This window comes from Lissotriton helveticus, chromosome 1_1, assembly GCF_964261635.1.
Source record: "Lissotriton helveticus chromosome 1_1, aLisHel1.1, whole genome shotgun sequence".
In the NCBI taxonomy this organism is placed as follows: Eukaryota; Metazoa; Chordata; class Amphibia; order Caudata; family Salamandridae; genus Lissotriton; species Lissotriton helveticus.
The window spans coordinates 1,485,952,021-1,485,974,665 of NC_136057.1; the positions used below are offsets into that span (position 1 = coordinate 1,485,952,021).

General features: G+C 42.9%; 1 protein-coding gene across 1 annotated transcript in view; it reads left to right on the top strand.

Annotated features, from left to right (window-relative positions):
- The first annotated feature begins 4,515 nt into the window (after window positions 1–4,515).
- SLC48A1 (solute carrier family 48 member 1) overlaps window positions 4,516–22,645 on the top strand; it is a 181,619-nt gene continuing 163,489 nt past the window's right edge. The window contains exon 1 of the mRNA XM_078686489.1: window positions 4,516–4,731. Within this exon, the coding sequence (XP_078542615.1) occupies window positions 4,599–4,731 (133 nt within the window). The 5' untranslated portion in view covers window positions 4,516–4,598. The remainder of the gene's footprint in view (window positions 4,732–22,645) is intronic.

A 22,645-nucleotide genomic window follows, 5' to 3' on the forward strand; every position in this document is an offset into this window, starting at 1 on the left:
TGCACAAAAGAGAACTATGATTCCTACTGTGAATAGTATATCTTATATTGAACATGATGTACAAAATGGAAGGATGTCATTCTTAAGAAAACTGATGTGAACCTCAAGGCTTTTGGCAACTTTGATATTTCCATGTTAGGATTTTTTGAAGACACTTTAGAATTTGAGGGAAGGAAAATATTTACCAAGATATATGTGGCCATTGACGGTAAAAATATTGTTGGGTGGTTTGATTTGGAAAGATTGGGCATTAATGTGTGTCCTGGATCAGATCGTCCAGTTCAATTAAGAGATTTGGATGTTAACAATATTTCCATGGATAAAATTTCTCTGGAAATGATTCTAAAGAAGCATAGTAATGTCTTCAAGGATGAGGTTGGACAGGTCAAGGGTTTTATGCACAAAATTAAATTTAAAAAAAGGAGCAGTGCCCATTCAGCACAAGGTGCGTATGGTTCCTCTGAGCATAAGAGAAAAATTGAAAACTCATTTAGATACTTTATGCTCCGATGGTATCATTGAATCAACTGATAGTTCAGAATGGGTTTCCGCCATTGTAATTGCACTTTAAAAAAATCTGGATTTGAGATTATGTGTGGATCTCAGGTCACTTAATAAAAATATTGTTGTTGACACTTATCCCTTGCCCCATATTCAAGAAATGCTAGCAGCTGTTAATTGGGCTAAAAAAATTCTGTTATTGACCTTAAGTCAGCGTATCATCAGGTAACTCTTGATGAATCTTCCAAGGATCTAACAAACTTTTGTCACTCCTTTTGGTCTCTATAGATTTTTGAGGATGCCCTTTGGGTTGGCCTCAGCGGCCAGTGTATTTCAAAAGCTAATTGAGAATCTTTTTCAGGGAATTAAGGGTGTTCAGTCATTTCAAGATGACATTTTAATCTTCGCAGACAATGGTGAACAACACAATTTAATTCTTGATAAAGTGTTGAATATTCTAGGAAACAAGGGGATGACAGTAAGCAGAGATAAATGCAAATTTGTAGTGGAAGAGATTAATTACTTGGGACACAGAATAACTCCTGATGGTATTTTTCCAAAAGAAGATCTTGTCAACACATTAGAGAAGGTTAATAAACCACAAGGTAAGGATTCTTTGCGTTCCTTTTTGGGGCTTGGTGAGTACTATTCTAGGTTTGTGAAAGGATATGCTCTTGTGGTTGAACCTCTCAGACAATTGTTGAAAAAGGGTTCAAAGTTTGTTTGGACAAATGTACATGATGAGGCTTTTGTAAATGTGAAGAAGCTTATCGCCTAAGCCCCAGGCTTGAATACGTTTGATCTTAATGGGAAATCTTGTATCACAGTGGATGCGAGTGCCATTGGGCCGAGTGCTGTTTTTATGCAGATTGTGGATAGTAAAGAGTGATTTTATTTAATTCTAGAGGGATTCGAGGTACACAAAGGCACTATAGCACTATTGAGAAAGAGGCGTTGGCCTGTGTGTGGGCCGTAGAGAAATTTAAAAGTCTTTTTGTGTAGAAGACCATTTGTTTTAGTCACAGATCATAAGCCTCTTGTTTTTATGATGGATGGGGTTAGGAGTGGTAAGGCATCTTCCAGACTTGTTAGGCTTATTGCAAGATTGCCAGAATTTAATTTTGAAATACAACATATTCCGGGAGGTCGGAATTTTACTGCGGACTGCTTGTCTAGGCTTCCTCCTTTAGATGAGTGTGACAATGAGATTGTTGATCATCAGGAGTGTGTTGTAGCATTGGTTGATGCTATTGATTCTTGTAATGCTGCAGTTTCAGAGGAAGAGTGGTTAGATGCTATGAATAATGATTCTGTTTTGACCAAAGTGAAGCATTTTGTGGTTAATGGTTGGCCATCTTGTAAAAATGTTGATGCGCATTGTGGAAGTTTCGCTCAGATTGCTGAAGAGCTTAGCATTGAGAATGATATACTTTTGAGGAAGGATTTGTTTGTTCCTCCTTTAGGTATCAGAAATAAACTTGTTAAGTTGGCTCATTCAGGACATCCGGCTGTTTCTAGTACAAAGAAGTTACTCAAATCACATTATTGGTGGCCTAGTACGGATACTTGTATTGAGAGGATGGTGGACAATTGTTCTGTGTGTGTGAAGTCAGATAAGCATTGGAAGGTTTCCACACAGCCATTATCTATTCAAGAGGTTCCTGATGGTCCTTGGAAGAACATTTCTATAGATTTTTCTTGAATGTCTGGGCAGGGAGAGTAGATTTTCTATTGTTGTTGTTGACAATTTTTCTAAGTGGGTTTATTACACTTTTGTTGAACATCCAGTAACTGATGTTGTAATTGAATTTTTAGACAACATTTTTAGAATTGAAGGAGCTCCTGATACCATTCTATCGGACAATGGGGTGCAGTTTATTTTAAACAAAATGAAATTATTTTTAAACAAGTTTAGGGTGCAGTCTGAAAAAGCACCACTATATTGTCCTCGTGCTAATGGTCAAGTTGAGAGGGCCAAAAGATTTTTAAAAGAGGGTATTCAGGCAGCATTGGAGAGTAATTTAGATGTTTTGGAATTTTTAGAGAAAAAGTTTAAAGTTATCATCTCACTCCAAATACTTGCACTGGAGTTTCACCCTATTTTTTAATGAGAGGGAGACAAGCAAAATCTTTATTAACACCTGTGTTTAAAAAAGTTACAAAAGTTGATAATTTGGAGTCCTCTATTGATAAAGCAAAGAAGAATATTTCTGAATCACGCATATCTGGCAAAATCTATTATGATTCTTTTCATAAAGTCAAAGGTAAGAACATTAAAGTGGATGATTGGGTTCGTATTGTCAAACCCACACTTCACAGCAAGGGTTCTTCTAAGTTCACTAATCCTTTCAAGGTTGAAAAAGATACTGACACTTCTGTTTTTCTTAAAGACAAGGAGTGGTGGAGTAAAAGTTCTGTTGTGGTTCTCAAACCAGGGCAAGAATATTTTTTTGATAAGAATGAGGATGGTGGTTCTTCATGGGTTGATCTTGGTGGTAATAGAGCGAGTTCTTTGCTAAATGCTACATCTCAACCCAATGAAGAAACAAATTGTGATTCACATACTTTGGTTCAAGAAACTGCTTTACCACAAAAAAGAAACCATAGGTTGCCCGAGAAATTTGATGACTATATTTTAGATGTTTAAATTTACAGTATTTACTTTACAGTATTTAATTTTCTTGTTTGTTTAAAATGGATACATGTGGTACTGTGTCTTACTTTTATTTCTATGGTATGATGCTAGAATTTAGATTTTATTATAAGTGTTCTTAGAATGTGATGATGTGCTTAGGATTCTTAAAGGGTTGGATGGAGAAACGGTTGGAGATCAGTTGAGCAAAGAAGTGTTTCCTGTGCATTAGTGGGTCTTTATACAGCACTTAAATAAATAGATTATTTTATTTAATCTTGTCTCCCTCTCTTCTTTACAGCTTTGCATATCATTGTTCTCTTTATCATTCTCATAATTGAAAGAATCTTGGTCAATAGTGTATGGACAGTAACATTTGAAAACTTACATAGATAAAAGATTAAACTTTTCCCGAGTCTGTGGTTATTTTATAAATGAAATATTATACCTATTATTCTAACATCCCTTGATCCCATAGGTCCCTAGTAACTAGTGACAAGGATTGGTAAGTCTATGGTATAGGACCTAATAAGTAAAGTTTATAAAATTTGATAGAGTGTGGAGGTAACCTGCTCAAGAAATAAATGATTAATGTGTTTATTGAGCCCAGGTAAGTATTTGGTAAAAATAGTGGGTTCACCCCTCCGCTCTATCAAAGTGATGTAGTGTGCAGATACTGCTCCTTGTGTAACGAAGACTCAGAAGCAGGATGGTGCAGTTACATTCCATATTTATTATTAGCCAACACAGTGAAGAAGGATATGTAGAGCAGGAAGGGGCGACCGCAGAGGTCGGGCTTTTACACGTAACTGTCTCTAAACTGTCATCTGTCCCAATCGTCCTTCATTGCCTTATCGAACTCTGGAGAAATGCCGCTTTCACAACGTAACTGACTCTAAACTGTCAGCTGTCCCAATCGTCCTTCATTGCCTTATCGAACTCTGGAGAAATGCTGAAAGGCACAATGCGGCGATATCTTGTTTACAGGTAAGTTAAACTAAATGTAAACACGTTACGATAACCGATGACACACCACTCCTCCTTATACCTTAGCGTATGTAAACTTCCACCGCACCTTTCCATGTCACATTCTAACTCTCTTTTCTCATTCGCACTACACGTTCATAACGATACAAATTTTCGTTGAAAAGATTAACCTGTATAGTTTTTTAAACTTAAAGTTGGACTGAAATCCACTCGGGGTCAGATACTCAGTCTTCACTTTAAAACAAACGGGCATCTTCAGTTTTTGTCTCCTCTCTTGTCCTTCTTCTATATCTAGCATCAACTCTTCCCCCTTACAATATATTTATAGTCCGTCCTTAGTTTTTTTGCCCATACCCTTCCCCTGTGTGCCCGCCCTAGTCCCTCTTCGGTGTCCCTGACTACCCCGCCCCCTTGTTGCCCTAGCTGTCAGCGCCAGCAAGTGCTTCGGAAGGTCTGGCTGTTTCCTCTGTTCTTCCCTATGGCGCTCAGCCGGCGCCTCTGGGTGCGCATTGCCTATGCGTCGATGGGGACGCTGATCGGAGTTTCTGCCTTCCTGGCATGGAACGTGGCTTTTGGACAGCCCTGGACGGCGGCCATGGGGGGTCTTTCAGGTAGGAAAGTGTCGGGTTGAAAAAGGAAAGTAGGACATAAGGTACTGTAGGGAAGAGCCATGTCATGGCTACAGTTGCGGAAGGAGAGGGTCGCAACAATATGGGGAGGGGTTTTATCAGGTAATGTGGGGGTCTAATGTCCTGGGAGATATCAGTGCTAATATTTAGCGGTCCCATGCAGTAGGGGAATTCTTCAGGTACAGTTGGCCAGGCTTTTCGATCTGCAGAAACGTTTGTTCTCCAACGCCACAGGCGAGGAAGACAGCTTAAAACAGAGGCACTGCCAGGTACATTAGCATGAGCGAGGGGCGGAGGCCAGTACTACATGAATGTGGCGGTGAGATAGTAAACAAAAGTGTGCCTAGTGTGGGGAAGCGGTGATCACAGAATGTGGGCTTTCAGGTGCAGCAAGGGTGAATGGAGATTGTTCCAGGGACAGGAAGGGAAGGGAGAATCATTCGAGAAAGGGTTAGTGTCAAGTGCCACAGGTGTATGTGGCCCAAGTTGGAATAAGCAGGGTGCTCTACCGGGTATTTATTTGTAATTTAGCAATTTTTATATAGCGTGGACATGACCCGAAGGCTTCAGAGCGCTTTACAACAGTAGCAGGGTACCTGAGTTACAGCGAGTTACAGTTACAGTAATGCGAGCGTGGAAATCTCTTGAACATTTTATAACCAGCTCCACTTTAAGATTTACTAAGTGGAACTACAATTCCCCGAATATTTCTTTCTTCGGTCGACAAATCTTTGCCACTGTGTTAGAATGGAGCACAATCTGAATACATTGCTAACTTACAACATTTAATGTTTGGTCAATGATGAGTGGTTTGATGAAGATTCAAAAACTTTATTTCTCATAAAAGGAATTAGTTTGTATTTTTGTTCTTTTATTCAGGTTAGACAGATAAGTTTGTTTACTGAAATATAAACAATCATTATTCAATCAATCAAGGTTCAAAAAGTGCGCCTAATCACCCAAATGGGTATCCAGGCACTTGCAGGCCCCAGAGCTTTATTCGAACAGCCAGGTCTTGAGAGCCACTCGGAATTCCGAAAGTGAGATAATGGTCTGGAGGTGCGTGGGGAGGCTGTTCCAGGTCTTTGCTGCAATATGGGTGAAGGACCGTACTCCACTTTTTCTTCTGTACATGCAGCGAGTATGGGGAAGTGGAAGGGAGGTGGAGCGTAGTCTTCTCAATAGTTGGTAATTAATGTAGGCGGGACCTTTGTTGTGTAGAGCCTTGTGTGCATGGGTTTGCAGCTTGAATTGGCATCTCTTCTGTACAGGGAGCCAATTCCCTGAGGTGGGGTATGATGTGGATTCGTCTGGGAAGGCAGAGGATGAGTCTGGTTGTGGCGTTCTGTATGGTCTGAAGTCTCTGTAGAAGGTGCAAGGCGATTACTATGTAGAGGGCATTGCCGTAGTCAGATGTCTGGGGACGAGGGCTTGTCACTGTGCATCTCGTGTGTAGTGGTAGCCTTTTGAAGATTTTACATAGTATGCGCAGAGTGAGGAAGCATGCAGAGACAGCGTTTATCTGTGATTTCATGGTGAGTTTGTTGTCGATGATTGCTAGGTATCTGGCATGGTTGGAGGGATTGGGTGCGGGTCCTAGATCTGATGGACACCAGTAATCGTTCCATATGTTGCTGCTGTTGCCAAAGATCAGTGCTTCCATCTGATCTGTGTTCAGCTACTGGCAGTTGTTGTCCATCCAGTCGGCGACGTTTGTCATGCATCCGTGGAAGTTGGTTCTGGTGGTAGTGGGAGTAATCAGTGAGTGAGAGGGTGAGTAGGGTGTCGTCTGTGTAAAAAAATTATGTTGAGACCATGGGATCTGATGATGTTGGCCAGCGGGATGATGATGTATGCGTTGAAGATTGTGGGGCTGAGGGTTGAGCCCTGGGGGACACCGAGGGTGATCTTCTCGGGTTCAGAGGCAACAGTTGCGATGAGAATCCTCTGTGTTCTTTCAGTGGGAAAGAAGGTGAATCATCTGAGCACGTCCCCTTGAATGCCGATGTGGTGGAGTCTTTCGATCAGTGTGTGGTGGGATACGGTGTCAAAGGCTGCCAAGAGGTTGAGGAGTATCAAAGCTGCTGTTTCTCCTCAGTTGAGGAGGGCTTGGATGGCGTCGGTTGATATCAGGGCGGTTTCAGTGCTGTGTTTGCTGCGGAAGCCGGATTGGGAGGCGCTAAGTAGCTGGTTCTGCTCCAGATGTGTCATGAGTTGATTGATCTTTTCCAGTAGCTTTGCTGGGAATGGGAGCAGGGAGATTGGCAGGTAGTTATTGAGTTCGCTGGGGTCAGCAGAGGGTTTTTTGAGTAGTGGTCTGACTTTGGCCTGTTTCCAGGCGTCAGGAAATTATGCGGTGGTGATAGATGTGTTGAGTATGGTGGTAAGTTCCTGGTTGATCCTTTGGTTTCCGAGGATGAAGATATTGTGCAGTCTGTGGGAGCTCCTGAGTAGATGGATTTCATGGTGGAGGTGGGGTCCTGGGTGGAGAGGATGTTCCAGGTGGTCAGTGTGTGTTACGTGTCGAATTTAGTGGTGGTGTATCTGTGGAGCAAGCCCCTTAGTGTGGGTTGGGGTTAGAAGTTTCTGTATATGGTTGCGATCTTGTCGTGAAAGAAGTGGGTGTGGTTGTCAGGCTGCTCCTGTGAGAGTGTGATGTTTTGTTCAGCAGCTGGGTTGGGGGATTCCTTAACAATATTGGAAAGTACATAGGTGTTGCTGGTTTCAATGAGTGCAGCAAGGGCTGTCTTCTTTGTTGCCCTTAGCAGGCGGTTGTAGAGGTTGAGGAAGGTCTTGACGGCTGCCCTGTCGAACGTGTTATTAGAGACAGTATTTAAAATAACAGCATGTTCTATAAAGGAAATACTCCCTATAGTAATCTAAAGAACCTAACGTATCCTGAAGAGCGCCCATAAAGAGTTCTTTTGGAAAAGAGCAAGCACTATATAGTAAAAGGCTAATGGCAATGGAAGGCCAAACTCCCCATAAAGAGTAGTTCTGCAGCGACAACCCATAAAATAGAAGGAAACAATCACATCAGTATCTATGATCAGCACAAAGAAGGAAAGTCTTGTCACAAAAGGTAAGGAAAATAAAGGAAATCACAGTTTGCAGTAGCTTATAGCAAACTTGGGCAGGATTAGCACAGTAAAGTGGTAAAGAGCATGGCAGGGAAGGTATGCATAGCATGCTTTTCCTCCCTAGCTAGGAACATACGATATGGAAAAGCACAAAACATGTTGCTAACTCGAAATGTTGACTCATCCCCGACCAAGGGGAGAGGATCTTCCAATGGTCTGTTGCCTTACTCCTCGAATTCCGTGATAAACGTCCATCTCGACATGTTGTTGTTTAATAGGCGGCTACAAAAGATACATCTAGCTAGGTTTTCATGAGAACATTTAGCAAGCTTACTCTGTCAGTTATTATATGGCATGTCTGGTTAGATCATAGCAATCGGAGTGATAGCAAGCATTTTCTTTCACTTAGATTTTGTTCATTATAATCATGTGGCAGAGAAAACTATCTAAATACGATGAAATCATGTGGTGTGAGGGGAAAAGAAATACATTTTGCTGCAAACAGCATTTTTCACCAAAAGTCATGTTTTGCAGTTCAATTATAATGTGTAAGAAAGTGGCTCTATATATACTGGACCAAAGTAAGGTACAGTGTGTATAGAGTCCACAGTCCCCAGAGGCTAAAGTTAGATGTAACCTTACTCTATAAAGTGGTAGCTTGGTCGAGCAGTAAGGCAGTACCAGAGGACAGTGTAAAGCATTTGTTGTACACACACAGTCAGCAAATGGTCTCACACACTCAAGAACTGAACTCTAGGCCAATTGTTTTGTATCAAAATATATAGTTGTTTTATTTTAGAACCAACAAGGTATCACAATATACTTTGTCAGAATGAGTTACTTTAGTTAAATACTTTTCAAATAGGCAATAGAATTTTTGATTACAATAGTTACAGTTGTTGCAATAGGCAACACAATTTCAAACACAATGCAACATTGAGCTCAATGGGAATTTCTAGATCAATGCAATGAGTTACTTTATGGATTACTTTTCTAACCACAGGACTGGATCCTAGATTCAGTCCTAGGACATCCCATGTAAACAGTTAAGTAAAAGCGTTTTGGTTACAGTTGTGATTTTTAAGGAATATTATTGTATTTTAGAAGTTGACAGAAACTTGTTCACATAGAATCACCAATGTTATCCTATGGGAGGAAATTCACTTAGCAGGTAAGTAATGTTATCGTTACTTTTTCTAACTCAGGGTTGGATCCTGGATCATCTTCTGTAAACAATTGAAAGAATGTGTGTAAGTGAAACAGGGGATATTTTTAGGAATATTTGTCGTTTTTGAAAATCGACACTTAGAAACTTTTCTGGTGAAAATCATACAATGGATTCCTATTGAAGGAAATTCAAGTTTGTGGTAAGTACAGTTAAAATTACTTTTCAGGGTCCGTGCTGGGCTAAAAGATGCAGCACTGGGTTATCTCCTGATAACAGGTGAGTAAATCAGATTTCGTTGTTCTGCTGATTTTAGATGAATATTTTAAAGTTTCAAAACTCCACACTTGGAAGAATTTTCAAGTGAAACCAGTCAATGTTACCCTATGGAAGGAAAGTGAGTTATCGGCTTTTGGGTAAGTACTCGACTGGCAGAGTTAAGGTTCTGTGCACAGACTCGGGGGTCTCCCAGGGTCAGGTAGGTACAGTTGATACACACTCAGCGGCACAGGGGCAGCCGGGTGCAGAGAGAGTTAGGCCCAATGATAGCCTAAGGGCGGCAGGGGGCCTCTGGTTATGGCGGCTGGCAAGCAGGCCACGCAGCTGTGGGAGCTGGGCTCCTGGTCACTTGCTCAGGGGAAATGGGGAAGTAGGTTAGGACCAAGGTTGCAATGCCAGGGGCACTCGGGCAGCTGGGTGCAGGGTGCTTTTGAGCCGTCGGGCGCTCAATGTTATTCAATGGAGAACTTGGAAGATGAACAAAGGCTGCAGGCCCGGGGACGGAGATTCTTCTGGAGCGACCAACACTTCGAGAGGTAAGTTGGGATCTTGGAGGATAGGTAGGCACCCAGTAGTTGGGTACAGGGGACCGCGGGGTGCAGGGTCCAGGGGTGTCTTATGACATCAGGAAATCTTACCCTCAGCTGGTTATGAGGCTGCAGGCGTCGACTGGGTCGTCGAGGAGGGTCCTTGGGCACTGGATTTCAGGTCACAATCACCAGGGGGACGTCCTCAGGGTCTTTGTTCATTCCTGCACAGGCTGGGCTCGACGGGTGCAGAGTGGGCTAGATTCGCGGTATCTGGCTGGCACCAGGGGTGCTGCTTTTTGAGCAGAACCACTTCTCGTGGGAGTCCCAGTCTTCTAGTTGAGCAAGGCAGGCAGGTCCTCCGGGGTTTTCGAGGTTGCTGTCTGCTGGAGCCGCCGGAGTTTAGCAGGAGCAGGTTCAAGGATCAACAGGCCGATAGGGCTGGGGCCAAGTCAGTTGGTGTCGTCCTCTTGTTAGCAGCTGCACGGCAGGTCGTCCTTCTTGTTCTTCTTTCTTGATTTAGAATCGGGATCGGAGGAAGGAAGGTTCAGGGTGTCCCTAAATACTAAATTTAGGGGTGTTACAGGTAGGGCAAGGGCAGGTACCAATGGGTCCCTGTCCTGGGGTAAGTACACCCCCCTATCCTGCTCCTCTCCTGTGGGAGGGGGCAGGGGCCTAGCTCTGATTTGATAGGGCGCCCATCTTCAAGATGGCGGTAGCCCGGAGTCGTGCTTCACCTCGCCTCTCCCACCTGAGGGGTTGAGTTGGCACAGGCTGGCACACCCCCTTTCCTCACTTAGGGTTTCCTGCCAGTCTTCCCGCCAGGGTGGGGGTCAGAACTGGTGGGGGCCAGGTGCTGAGTACAGTTAGTGGCCTGGAGAAGCTCACAAAGGTGGAATGCCTTTGAAGCTTCCCCTGCCCATCCTGGGGAGGAGACATAGCACCTGTGTGGCAGCCTATGCAGCCTCTCAGACCAGACGTGGATTGTAGGTTAGGTTCAGGGGAAAACTCTAAGTTACCCTCTGTCATGCATTTGGCATGAAATCCCACACTGGCATCAGTGGGGGTTTAATGTGCTGAGAAGTTTGATACCAAACTTCTCAGTCTTCAGTGTAGCCATCCTGGTGCTGTGGAGTTCGTAATGACAATCTCCCAGCACCATATACTCTTAATGGCATCACTGCACTTACAGTGCCCAGGAATTGCCCTGGGTACTGTAGGGGCATAGGGCTCATGCACCTGTGCCCACACCACTGGCATAGTGCACCTAGCTAGAGGGGTGACTGATGTATGCCAGGGCAGTGTGTTAGTGGGCATGGCACACAGGGATGTGTGCCATGTCGACTCTTTGTTTAGTTCTGTACCAGGACACTCATCCTGCAAAGGCAGTGTGTGTGTGTCAGGATACAGGGCCCCTAAGGGTGGCACAATATCTTCTCTGGTCACAATGCCCTGGGTACTTAGGGTACCATTTACCAGGGACTGACATGTGGCCAGAGATGTCAATTGGGTTTTAGTTTCAACACAGTTTTAAGGAAGAAGCACAGGCCCTGGACACCTGATTTGCAGGAGCCCGGGGCACACTCAGTCAAATCACATCATCAATTCAGCAAAAAGTGGGGGCATACCGTGCAAGAAAGATGGCACTTTCTCACATAATGTTAAAGTCTGCATAAAAAAGTCTGCATAAAGGAAAAACATTTATTATTAAAGGGACAGTAAAGAATAAGATTGATTTTGAGGCCTGGCCGTGAAAGAAAGATAGAAATGGGAGCTTTCTGCAAAAACAAACAGCATTTTCTATGTGATATATCTAATAAAGAATGCACTTTTCTCTAACCACTAAATTGATGCACATTCCTACATTAACGATAAAACACTTCTATATTATTATGAGGCAAAATTTACTTAAACGTTTTCGACATCCACAGTAATTAAACTCTGACATTTACATCGGTGGATGCTTGAAGAGTTGACATATGAGACAATTGCAGCAGTTGGTCAAAGCTCGTACACAGTTAAAGCATCAAAGTAGTTTGGATCCTAGTGGAGAGAGTCCTAAGTATGGTCACAGGGAACTAATCAAGGTGTCTGTCAAAAAGGAGGAGTTTGAGGTCCTTTTGAAGGTGACTAGGCACTTGGTTAGGCGGAGGGAAGGAGGGAGGCAGAGAGTTCCAGATTCTTGTGACACTACCAGAGGAAGACTGGCTCATGTATTGCCACTGTGCACAGGGGAAAGTGATTAATGAAATGAACTGATTTGGAGGAGTTGCTTGAGTGTTTTTTTTTTTTAGTAGATCATGGAAGAGGTCTGTATTGGCATCAGCTGGTGAGGGGGTTGTCTTGAAAGTGGGCTAAGTTAAGTACAGCAGAATGCGGATTCCATATATTATGAGAGGCAGCTATCACTGGGTCTATGATTTATCAGGAACCGACTGCTCACTGGATCTTTGTATTATGAGGGTAGATCTAGAGTGAGTTACCATGGTAACTGGTGGAGGGGTCCCAGTAGGTCCATGTATGATCCGAAGGATAGGAAACTCTAATGTCTAAACCATAGGAAGGTAGTGTTGCAGAGAGCTGCACCCTTCCTTAGCACCCAATAGGGTTAGGAAGGAGGAACAACTCGAAAGCTACATTTTAAGTGAATCTGTGACCAGAAACAATCGGAAATGAATCAATAATGATTACAGACATTACAAATGCAGCAGACAATGAAATTAGTCATGTAATTAAAACGTATTCTTGCTGTGGAAGTAGCTCAGGTCTCTGTTCTGATTTCTAGCAAAATGTTTTTTTGTTGGTTACTCCCCCATGTATGCATTATTTTAATTAGTGGTACTTTTTTCCCCATTACACTTACGTTTGTGCGTAAACCCTATAAACTCAACATGGGACCTACAGAATTTAATATAGCTACTGGGTAATTATACCCTTATCGTATCTCTCACATATCCTTTCCTCCATCACAATGATAAGCGCTGCGATCCAAGACATAATGAGAGCATCACTATACTCACTCACACCTTGCACCAAAATTCTTTCCACAGTTGAGTTTCATTTTCCGGCCCTCTGGTGTCTCTAAGTAACAGACAATTAACTATTGGCTGTTTTGCTCAAGCTCTCAGTTCTATGATTATTAATTGTAAATTGGTCAAGAAAACCTTGCAAAATATAGTGACCAACTTCTGGTTCCGATAATTTGTTCAGGTTTCTAACTTCAAATGAAAGTAATGGGCGAGCTGAATATTTCACAAACACAAATGTTTCTCTTCTGAGATTCTATATTTCTTAATGTTCATTTCATATTTAGAAGATCTTCATTTAGTGTTTATTGGAGTCTTACTCTGCCCTTTTCCTCCAATCCCGTCCTTGCCTCTTTTATAGTTGGGCTTTTTAATTTGTCCAAATTGGAATCAGAATGCAACACGATATAGCCCTTTTTTCTTTGTTAATGAAACACAAGATAAATATAGCTTTGATGGTACAACATGACCGTAGCTTGCCTGACAAATTACACTACAAAACAGCAGAATGCACAGCATCTGTTACTGGAGTTGACATTGGTACAAATTTTATTGCTGGCGGTTACGAACACAGTTTCCAAATATACATCACACTTATGGTCGTGTCTCTGACATATACATAAAGTTGGGGTATCAGCTGTAGTGCCGCTTCATGCCCAAGTGGCATGATCACCCTTCAACCGTTCGTGCATTGTCGTACACTACACAGCTAGTCCAGACCTCCGCTGTGCTTCACTCTTAGCTGCTAGGAATAGTACATCTATTCACTCCCCCTCTGCCTCTCTCGTCTCCTTCCCCACAAGGTACGTTGTCAGATAGGGCCCCCACTGATTTTTAGGAGGACTCTGAGGAGGCAATTGCTTGCTACATACATTGCACTGCGTGTTAAAGAATACCATGTCTGTGTGCCACTCTGCTATAGTAGGATTCGGGCCTCTAACCCAAAGCATCGCCACAAAGCGCTTGGCCATTAAGAGTTTAATGGCTACTAGTTAGTTGTATATCTGCTTTGTTGACCCATGTCTTAAACTAGGAGAGATAGCATGGGGTCCAATTCCAGTGAGGAATCAATAATAGGTCCCAGCTCTCGGAAGACTGCCCCCACCCCCTCCTAATTTTGCAACCTCAGGACAGTACCCTGCTTCATGTATAAAATCGGCTATGCACTCACGACATCTGGAACATTCCGCGGAGCCTCGTAATCTGTATTCAAGGAGCATCTCTGGGGTGTAATATACTCATTGATATATTTAAAATGTATGAGTCTGTGCAGACCATTTGACGATACAGTTTTGGTCACTGAGCAACAATATCTCCAACTCTCGTCTTTGGCCCTGTCCAAGTCCCTCTGTAATCCTAATCACGCCTTCATGACACCTGGGCCACTTCCTCCTGTGCCAGGGTGTAAAATGTTGTGACCAGCTTGGAGGGGGTACTTGATTTGTATTAGGGAGGACAGGCATGGCCGGGGGCTCCTGCATATCATCCCCAAGATGTTTGTCAGACTCTGAAGTATTGAAACTTAGTAAGGGGTTTCTGTGCTTCTTCTTCTTGAAGGGTTTTCCAGTCCCTCACCTCCCCCTCTTGGAATAGCTCTACCATGGTGGGAATCCCCAGTGTATGCAGTGTTTGTACCACACTCTTCTCCTGGTTCAGCGGGAACCAGGAGCACCACTCAATCAATATGTGCGGGGAGTACAATTGGGAGCAAGCCTGGCACTCCAGAAGTTGTGTGAATGAATGAACAATTTATATAGAGCAACCAAATACCCTAAGGCGTCTAGGCGCTAAAGCAATTACAGCTATCTGGTGAGAGCAGAATATAAAAGATCAAGTGTCCAAGGCAAAAAGCAAGGTCTTCAAGGCCTTGCGAAAAGGAAGATGTAACTCTATGCCGGAGTGTACTGTGGAGTTAAGGGAACCCGAAACACCGAAGCGTCATGTACAGTTACGGACCAGCGTTCGGGGGAGTGTATGAGGATGAGCATTGTCTGTTTCGATATGTAAGTGTGGCAGGTTGTATGGGCCATGGAGCCAATAATGTGCTGGGATAAACTGTGCAGCACTGTAGTACAGTTCGAAATCAGGAGCATTAAGGCCTCCCATTTTGTATGGCAGTGTAAGGACCTTCCATTGCACCCTTGATTGCTTTCCCGCCCAGGCTAACTGGAGCAACAAGTAACATGACATGTCAAAAAATGACTGCGGCAAGAACATTGGAATATTTTGAAACAGAAATAAAAACTAGGGAGCACCACCATCTTCTTGATCGCTATCTGTCCCGGCAGAGGCAGCGGGAGCTTGAGCCAAAGCTTGATGTCCTCCCCCAGTTTATGAGTTGCTGTACCATAGTTATCCTTGACGACCTGCATTGGGCCTTTGTGTATCTGTATCCCCAGATATCGAACTGAGTTGGCTGTCCAACATGGGGGGGGACCTCCAGTGTTATTGGCGTAATAGCAGGGGTGAGTGGGAAAGTAATGGATTTGGAGGCCCGATAGTCTGCCGAATCTCACCACCTCCCGCAACATAGGGAGGGGAGGGGGGTCCTGTCTGTGTTGCGTACATAAAATATTGTGTAGGTCAAGCTAGTGCAGCCTTCACAGGTATTACCAGGTGGGGCGTTGCGGTACCCACGTCGAGCCGCAGGAACAGCCTATCCTCTACAGTTCTCTTCCAGCATGGGGAGACCCCCCTCTTCATGATCGACTGCCGCTATAAAGGTAGCAGTCCGCAAACCCGATGGGAGTGCTGCAAGGAAATCAGGCTAGTCCGGAGTCACTGATGGCAGCTTAACCAGGAACCATCAAAGCCCCCGCAGCAGCAAGGGAGGTTTTGTGGGATACATGTTAGAGAAGGGATCACCAGTCAGTAGGTCATTGGGCCTGGCCTCACATCCAGCAACGGACCTCCCGCTCTCCCCACCCGCATAGGTGTCTCCCAATAATGGGGTGATCCTCAGCTCCCATCAGAACCTCTTTTTCAGGCTCTCCCCACCCAGTAATCCCTTGTTCATGCATGCGGCCACAGAGGTCCCGATTGTGGTACCTGTGCCCCAGGTCACTTACAGGCCGCCCAGCCACCGCTGTCCCTCCACTGGCACACAGGTTCTCACTGTGTCGGGCCGTCGACACGAGTGTTCCAGGCGCAATCTCTGGTGCCGTCTCAATTTAGTCCTTGAAGGCCTTCGCAGATCGTGTCACACCTGGCACCGCTGGTTGCAGTCCCCTGTAGGCCCTGACACTGCCTCTGGCTCCCACCTGGTCTGGGAACATGACAGCTGTCCCCCGCAGCACTGAGTCCGGGTTGCGCGCCCACATCTTCAGTCCACTGCTGTCCGGCTCATTTCACTGTGTGCAGCGGCTTATCACCTCGCACAGCTCTCTGTTGCAACCTCACTACTAGGCCAGTCCGTACCGCAGGTCCTCCCGCAGTCACCCCAAGCACCTTAAGGTCGCTCCTTCGCCTCAGTGGGTGAGGTAACTGTACGGTCCTACAGGGCGCTGATTATTTGTCTGTAGAACACGCAATGGGTGCCAGGATTCCTACTGATTAGCAGTCTAGCTGCAGGAGCTTTACTCTACTGTGACCATTTTGGAGCCAGGCCAGCTCCGCCCCAACAAGATATAGCTCTTGATTCTGTAGACTGTTTCTTGCATTGCATTGCGCTATTAGTAGATTTTTTCATGCATTACTCTATTACAGTGTTTTGCACCAAAACGACAAGAGGGGTACAACTGTATGGTATCTTATATGTTGATTTCTAAATTTTACAGAATCACTAGATGTGTAACCATTCTCATGTCTGCAACGTTTGCCTCCTTTCATTCTTGTGTCAGTTGGTACCAGATTGAAAACCTGTGTCACTCACCTACCAAATGTATCTCGATCACAAAATGTTTTGTTAGAGAACCCTTATTAACACTTGTTCATCCGTAGATATGTTCTTTGGTACATATTTGGGTAAATGATCAAACATCTTTTGGTCGTACTTCTAACACATTAACTAATGTTGCATATGTTCATACTTTACTAAATATTTATATCGGCTATATTGGTGGCTCTTATTTCACCTATTGAATGGCAACTTCTCTGGGTGTAACTTAGATAATATAGAAGCACCCCACCAAAACATTTCGGAAGTTTTCTACAGCGAAGGGAATAGGTATGTAAAAGTTATTTAGTTACATTACTGTATTTCTTAGGATACGCCTAGCCACTTTATCCAGTTTGCTATTTGTGGAATGAGTTTGTGATATTTAATACTTTCTTGTATCACTTTGTATGCACTTTTATGTGGACCTCCTAGGAGTTCTAAATATTTGAATTGAACATTTAGTTAAGACATTGAGAATTATATGTATAGAATTAACTATCCTGGCTGGGTAGATCTATGTGCACACTGGTTGGCATTTATTGTACAATGTATTGAAAACTATTTTATCGTCTTGGAAACTGGGTAAATTGCTAGAAATATTTTCTATGTATGATGTAATTGTGGAAAGAAGTATTTCAAGAGAAATAATCTGAACCTTGCTTACTTCAAAATACACTTTCCTCATATATTCTAATTACATTCATTTTAAATCTCTAACATGATCGTGCTTTTACATGAGTTCTAAGATAGCTCATAATCATAAAAGGGCTCTTTATGAAAACAAAATAGCTCACAAAACTAGCCCTTTCGATTTGATACTATCTTGATGCCTTAATGATCACAAACCTCATCTATAGCTCCTTAGGTTATGTTCCCAATTAAGTTCTTCAATTATTCCTTATTTATATTTGAACTTCCTCTTAAAACCCATATTACCTCTCCCAGTTACATAAACATTGATGATCCATAGTGCCTTAATCCCATTTCCTGTGAAGCATAGTACCCAATTTGGGAGTGCTGTTTAATGTATGTACACAATTTAAGGTATCTGCCACAAACATGAGTAATCATATTATTTTAGTTGTAAAAGTGGACACGGAAACTGAGAAGCCTGAACTTTGGAATCAGAGGGAGGAAAAGGTCTCTTATAATCGAAACAATGGGCGCACTTGCTGGTCAAATAACTTGCTTCCAAATTTTAAGACGGTTTTGAAAATATCGCCTTCATTCCCTCCCAAGAAACACCGGTTCAGAGGTTCGAGAGAGTGTTGGCCGCAATTAGATCCTTTGGAAAAAATAAGTACTTTTTTAGTTCTACTCCATTAGTAATAATACCATGGAAAATTAAAAAACTGAATCGAGAAATTAATGGTTTAATTAGAGACCAATTTAGGTTGACCCCAATACAAAGGCAGAGAGATATAAATAGGCTGAAACCGGTACGGAAAAGGAAAATAACTGCTGACCAAAGGAGGGTGGAAGACCAAAAATGGGTTAGACTCCGAGAGGTGGCTCTTTCTGGAGACTATAGGAAGTATTGGGCACTGATAGCAAAATTGTGTGATGGGAGAGAGAAGTCAAAACCTTGTGATGGGAGAGAGAAGTCAAAACCTATTTTAATCCCAGAAGCAGAATGGTCTATGTATATTTCCCAACTCTATGCTTTAAATCCCATAGTTGGACAGAACCAAGAGGTTAATACCACCCTAACTATTGGGGGCGACTATGGGCCGCCTTTATGCACGGAGATTGAGGGTTACATTAAAGGGGCAAGATATTCAAGCGCAATGGGCCCAGATGACGTACCAGTAGCTATAATAATACAGGATTTGAAGAATGGGCAAAATATTGCACCCGTTGTTTGCCCATTGTTATACCTACGGTGATCTTCCACAATCCTGGAAGGGAAGTATTCTGATCCCGCTATATAAAAAGGGTCCAAAAAATTTGCCGGCCAGTTTTAGACAGATTTCGCTCCTGGATGCAACGGGTAAACTGTTTGCAAAGAGTATACTTACTTATCTCCAAGAGTGGGCATTTGGAAATAATTGCTCTCCACTCTTCTACTTTGACTCAAGTATTATTAGGGGGAACACAAGCCTTCTCGAAGAAAATAGTAACCAACAATGGATCGAAGCAGGGGTGCCTGCTGGCCCCTTTACTCTTTTCTATCTATATTAATGATATGCCAAGAAGAGTGGGGCTTAGTAAAGGTGACACCCCTAAATTAGGAAACTTCGAGTTGAGCTGTCTGCTATATGCAGATGATGCCATAATAATGGATTTAACCCCAATTGGACTACAAAGACGACTTAGTGAGCTAATTAGGTATACAGAGGATTATTATCTAAAAATATTATGAAAAGCAAAATCATGATCTTTAGTGCTAAAGGATGTAAGGTCAGAAAAAATTTGAATTGGTTCCTGGGAAAAGAGAAATTGAAAGTAGTAACATTTTATCCATATTTAGGAAAAATATTTACAAATAGGTGTTCAACGAATAAACATATGGACCATTGTAAAGGCAAGGCTATTTCACAAGCCTTGGCGATTAATCGTCTGTACACACACTGTGGGAAAAGACATTTCTCACATAATATTTCGGTTTATTAAATAAAGATTCCGCTAACTCTGAGCTATGCCAGCGAAACAATAGATGCACCACAGTGGGCCAAATTCGAGAGAGTGGAAGGACAAATTTGGCGCCAAATATGTAATCTGAATTATGCGGCACCGATTGCAGCGCTTAGGCTCAAATTTGGTCTCCTTTCTACATATGTGCTTTCAATGGCTGCGTGCTTATGATGGAGTAATGCACTGTTAAATAGCTCAGAAAATTTGTTCCGGCAAGCATTGTACAGAGTAATATTTGTAAATATGAAGGAAAAAAGTGCTATTTTTTAGGAATAATTTAAAAGCACTATCAATGTTTGGTTTAGATATGGAAGGGGTAGCGGTTCTCCCTAGGAGGGCATTGAAAACTATAATAAAGAAAACAATCTATGGGGTCTCTCGCGAAAGAGATATTAAACTGTGTTCAAAGAATAGAACTATGGATTGTACAGAGGGGAGTAGTATTGTCAAAAATCCTCAACCTTATGTTTTATAGAATCTTAAACATGGAGTGTAGTGCGTAGGGTGATTTTGCTACTAAGATTGAATTTACTCCCCCTATGAATCGTATCAGGAATCTGGGAGGGTATCCCTAGATATGAAAGGTTTTGTCATTTATGTAACTCCTGTATACAAGACTTGAATCATGTTTTATTTGTTTGTCCCGCATTACCGTCAATACGTCGCAGATATTTAAGGAATTGTTTTCTAAAGTATAATAATTTTACTGCAGAAGAGGCCCGAAAGTGTTTGTCTTCCCCCTCATCCGAACTGATGTTTTAAATTTTTTAAACAATTTTTTAATATTTATTAAGGGCGTAAAGATTTTCTCAGTATGTTTGTACATAGCACTTGCACTATTTTTTCATGTTTACAATTAAGCATATGCACTTTATAAACCGTTTATTGCTGCTAGTTACTAATTATTGAATTTCAAGCTCTTTACCAAAATCGTTCTGCTGCTAGACTATTATGTATTAGACGTTTATGATCCGATAGATTAGATTAGTTTTGGAATTACGTATGGGCACTATTATAAACTTCTAGTTTCTTATCCTTTAGGATTCCAAATCAAACTAGATCATGCAGATAGCTCCTCCCACTCCCAGTCTATTCAAGGACCCCCAGTAGTGTATTGTCCATCACTGGCTCACTCTGGGTCGTCAAACACATGTCCAACCTGTTTTAGCAGTGACGATGCCCTGTTGGCAAAAATGGAAGCAATGGTTAAATCTCTATTGCTTCCAGTTATTGAGAATACTAGGATAATGTCCGCTAAAATAGATGTTTTAGAAGCAGCTATTAATATTAATATGGACCTCTTACAAAATCTAATACCCACTGGTATAAAGCTGAGGGGCCCAAACCCAAATGGGGGAACAACTGTAAATACGGGGATAACCAAGATCAATCCAGTGGTGACACCAACTACTAATACAAACAAGAAACAACAAACGGGGATAAAAATACCACCTGTTAGTAGAGTCCCGGTCAAAGAAACACCGAAGGCCAAATATCCTTTGGCAGTCAATACTGTTCAGGGGAAAAAAGAACGAGGGAATGGTGCATCAAATCAGGGGGAAAACACCCCGGTTTACACCCCTGCATTGGGAAGGGATAATAAAACCCCATATACCGACAGGAATAAGAGGACTAATAATAGATCCACACGAAACCCATTGAGAGTTAATCTGCCCCCAGAAGCGTCACAATATACTATTGTACTAACAGGCGTGGCCCCCCTTAGAGAGGGTTCCAAAGAATCCCAAATGGATCTGCGAAATAAGGTCACATTTTGGCTGAATAAACATCGCCCACTTCCCCCTTCCTCCCCTACAGAAATCCTTTATGTAAGGAGAGTAGAATGGGTAGGAAAGGGCGAAAAAGATCTGGAAGGGGACTGTATTTTGGTTTCATTTAGAGATTACTGGGTGGTAGACAGAATCCAGAGGAAACCAAGATTCGCCCGTTTGGGTGACGTTCAGACCTTAAATCTTGGCTACTTCTATCCCTATATACACCAAACTCATAACATGAGTCACAACCCATGGAAAGTTAAAGGGGGAAGACACCGAGAGCCTGCAACACACCACCCCCAATATTATCCTCCACTCCACAACCAATTTGAGGCACTGTCAGACCTAGAATGGGTGGACTGACTATGTGCAACGACCCAGCTACCTAGTTCAGGATCTATGGAAGTTGAAGAAGTGTATACCCCTCCCACCCATATCCAACAACTAGCAAAGGAGCAACTGCTTACGCTCCATAATCCTAGGACACAGAGGGAGCATGGGGGGACTAACATCACCACCTCTAATATAGAAGCCAATGGGCCAATTGGCACTGATTCACTGAGCCCCCATTCTTCTATCCCTGTTAGTAACAATCATGCAGAGATAGATCCACTAAACTCACATATGGTGTCTTGGAATGTTGCTGGAGCCAAGTCGCGCTTGGAATCGGAGGATTGGTTGGGGTTTATAGGCAATTATGAGGTTGTGTTGTTGCAGGAGACGTGGGCTACATCTCCATTTTATCTGGCTGGTTATTTAAACTTCTCTAAACCTGCTATAAAAGGTACAAAGGGGCGGGCATCTGGGGGATTAACCACATGGGTAAAACAGTCCTGGTGTTTCTCAGCTGCTGAATTGTATATAGATAATCCTGACATTCTGGCTATTAGGGTGAGCATAGCAGGGGGGCAGGACATGCTCATTATTAATATATATTCCAGAGGTCTCCCGGGTGGCCGAAGCCCCAGGTTGATTGGTGCTCTAGATACGCTACTAACGGGCTGGAATAAAGCCTCACTAATCATTATAGCAGGGGATATCAATTGTACGATTGAGCCATTGTATCTGCCGGAGGACAATTGGGGGTTTGAGGAAGACGCCACATGGATGATCCCCGAACTTTCCAACAAAATTCCAGTCAAAGCCACGGATGCAGCCCTGAACTGGACAGCTTTTTGTCTTACATGGGGACTTCGGGCAGTGAATGGACGCACCAAATCGGACATTGAAGCTAAACCCACTTTTGACAATGGTGCAAGGAAAAGTCGGATAGATTACATCTTTATAAAAATGGAATATTGGAGTATAGTTGATGACATGGAAATTAAAGTACGTCCAGAAAGTGACCATAATCCCTTGTCCTTGAAATTTAAAATGTCCGGTCAGATAGGCCTAGGAGAACCTGTTCAAAGGGGGCCTGGGGTTGTAACCTTGGCAAATGATCGGAGGAGAGTGAAGTGGTCACTAATTTCTAACGATGCAATGATACAGGCCGACATTGAAAATGTTGTTACTAACACCATAAAGAATATG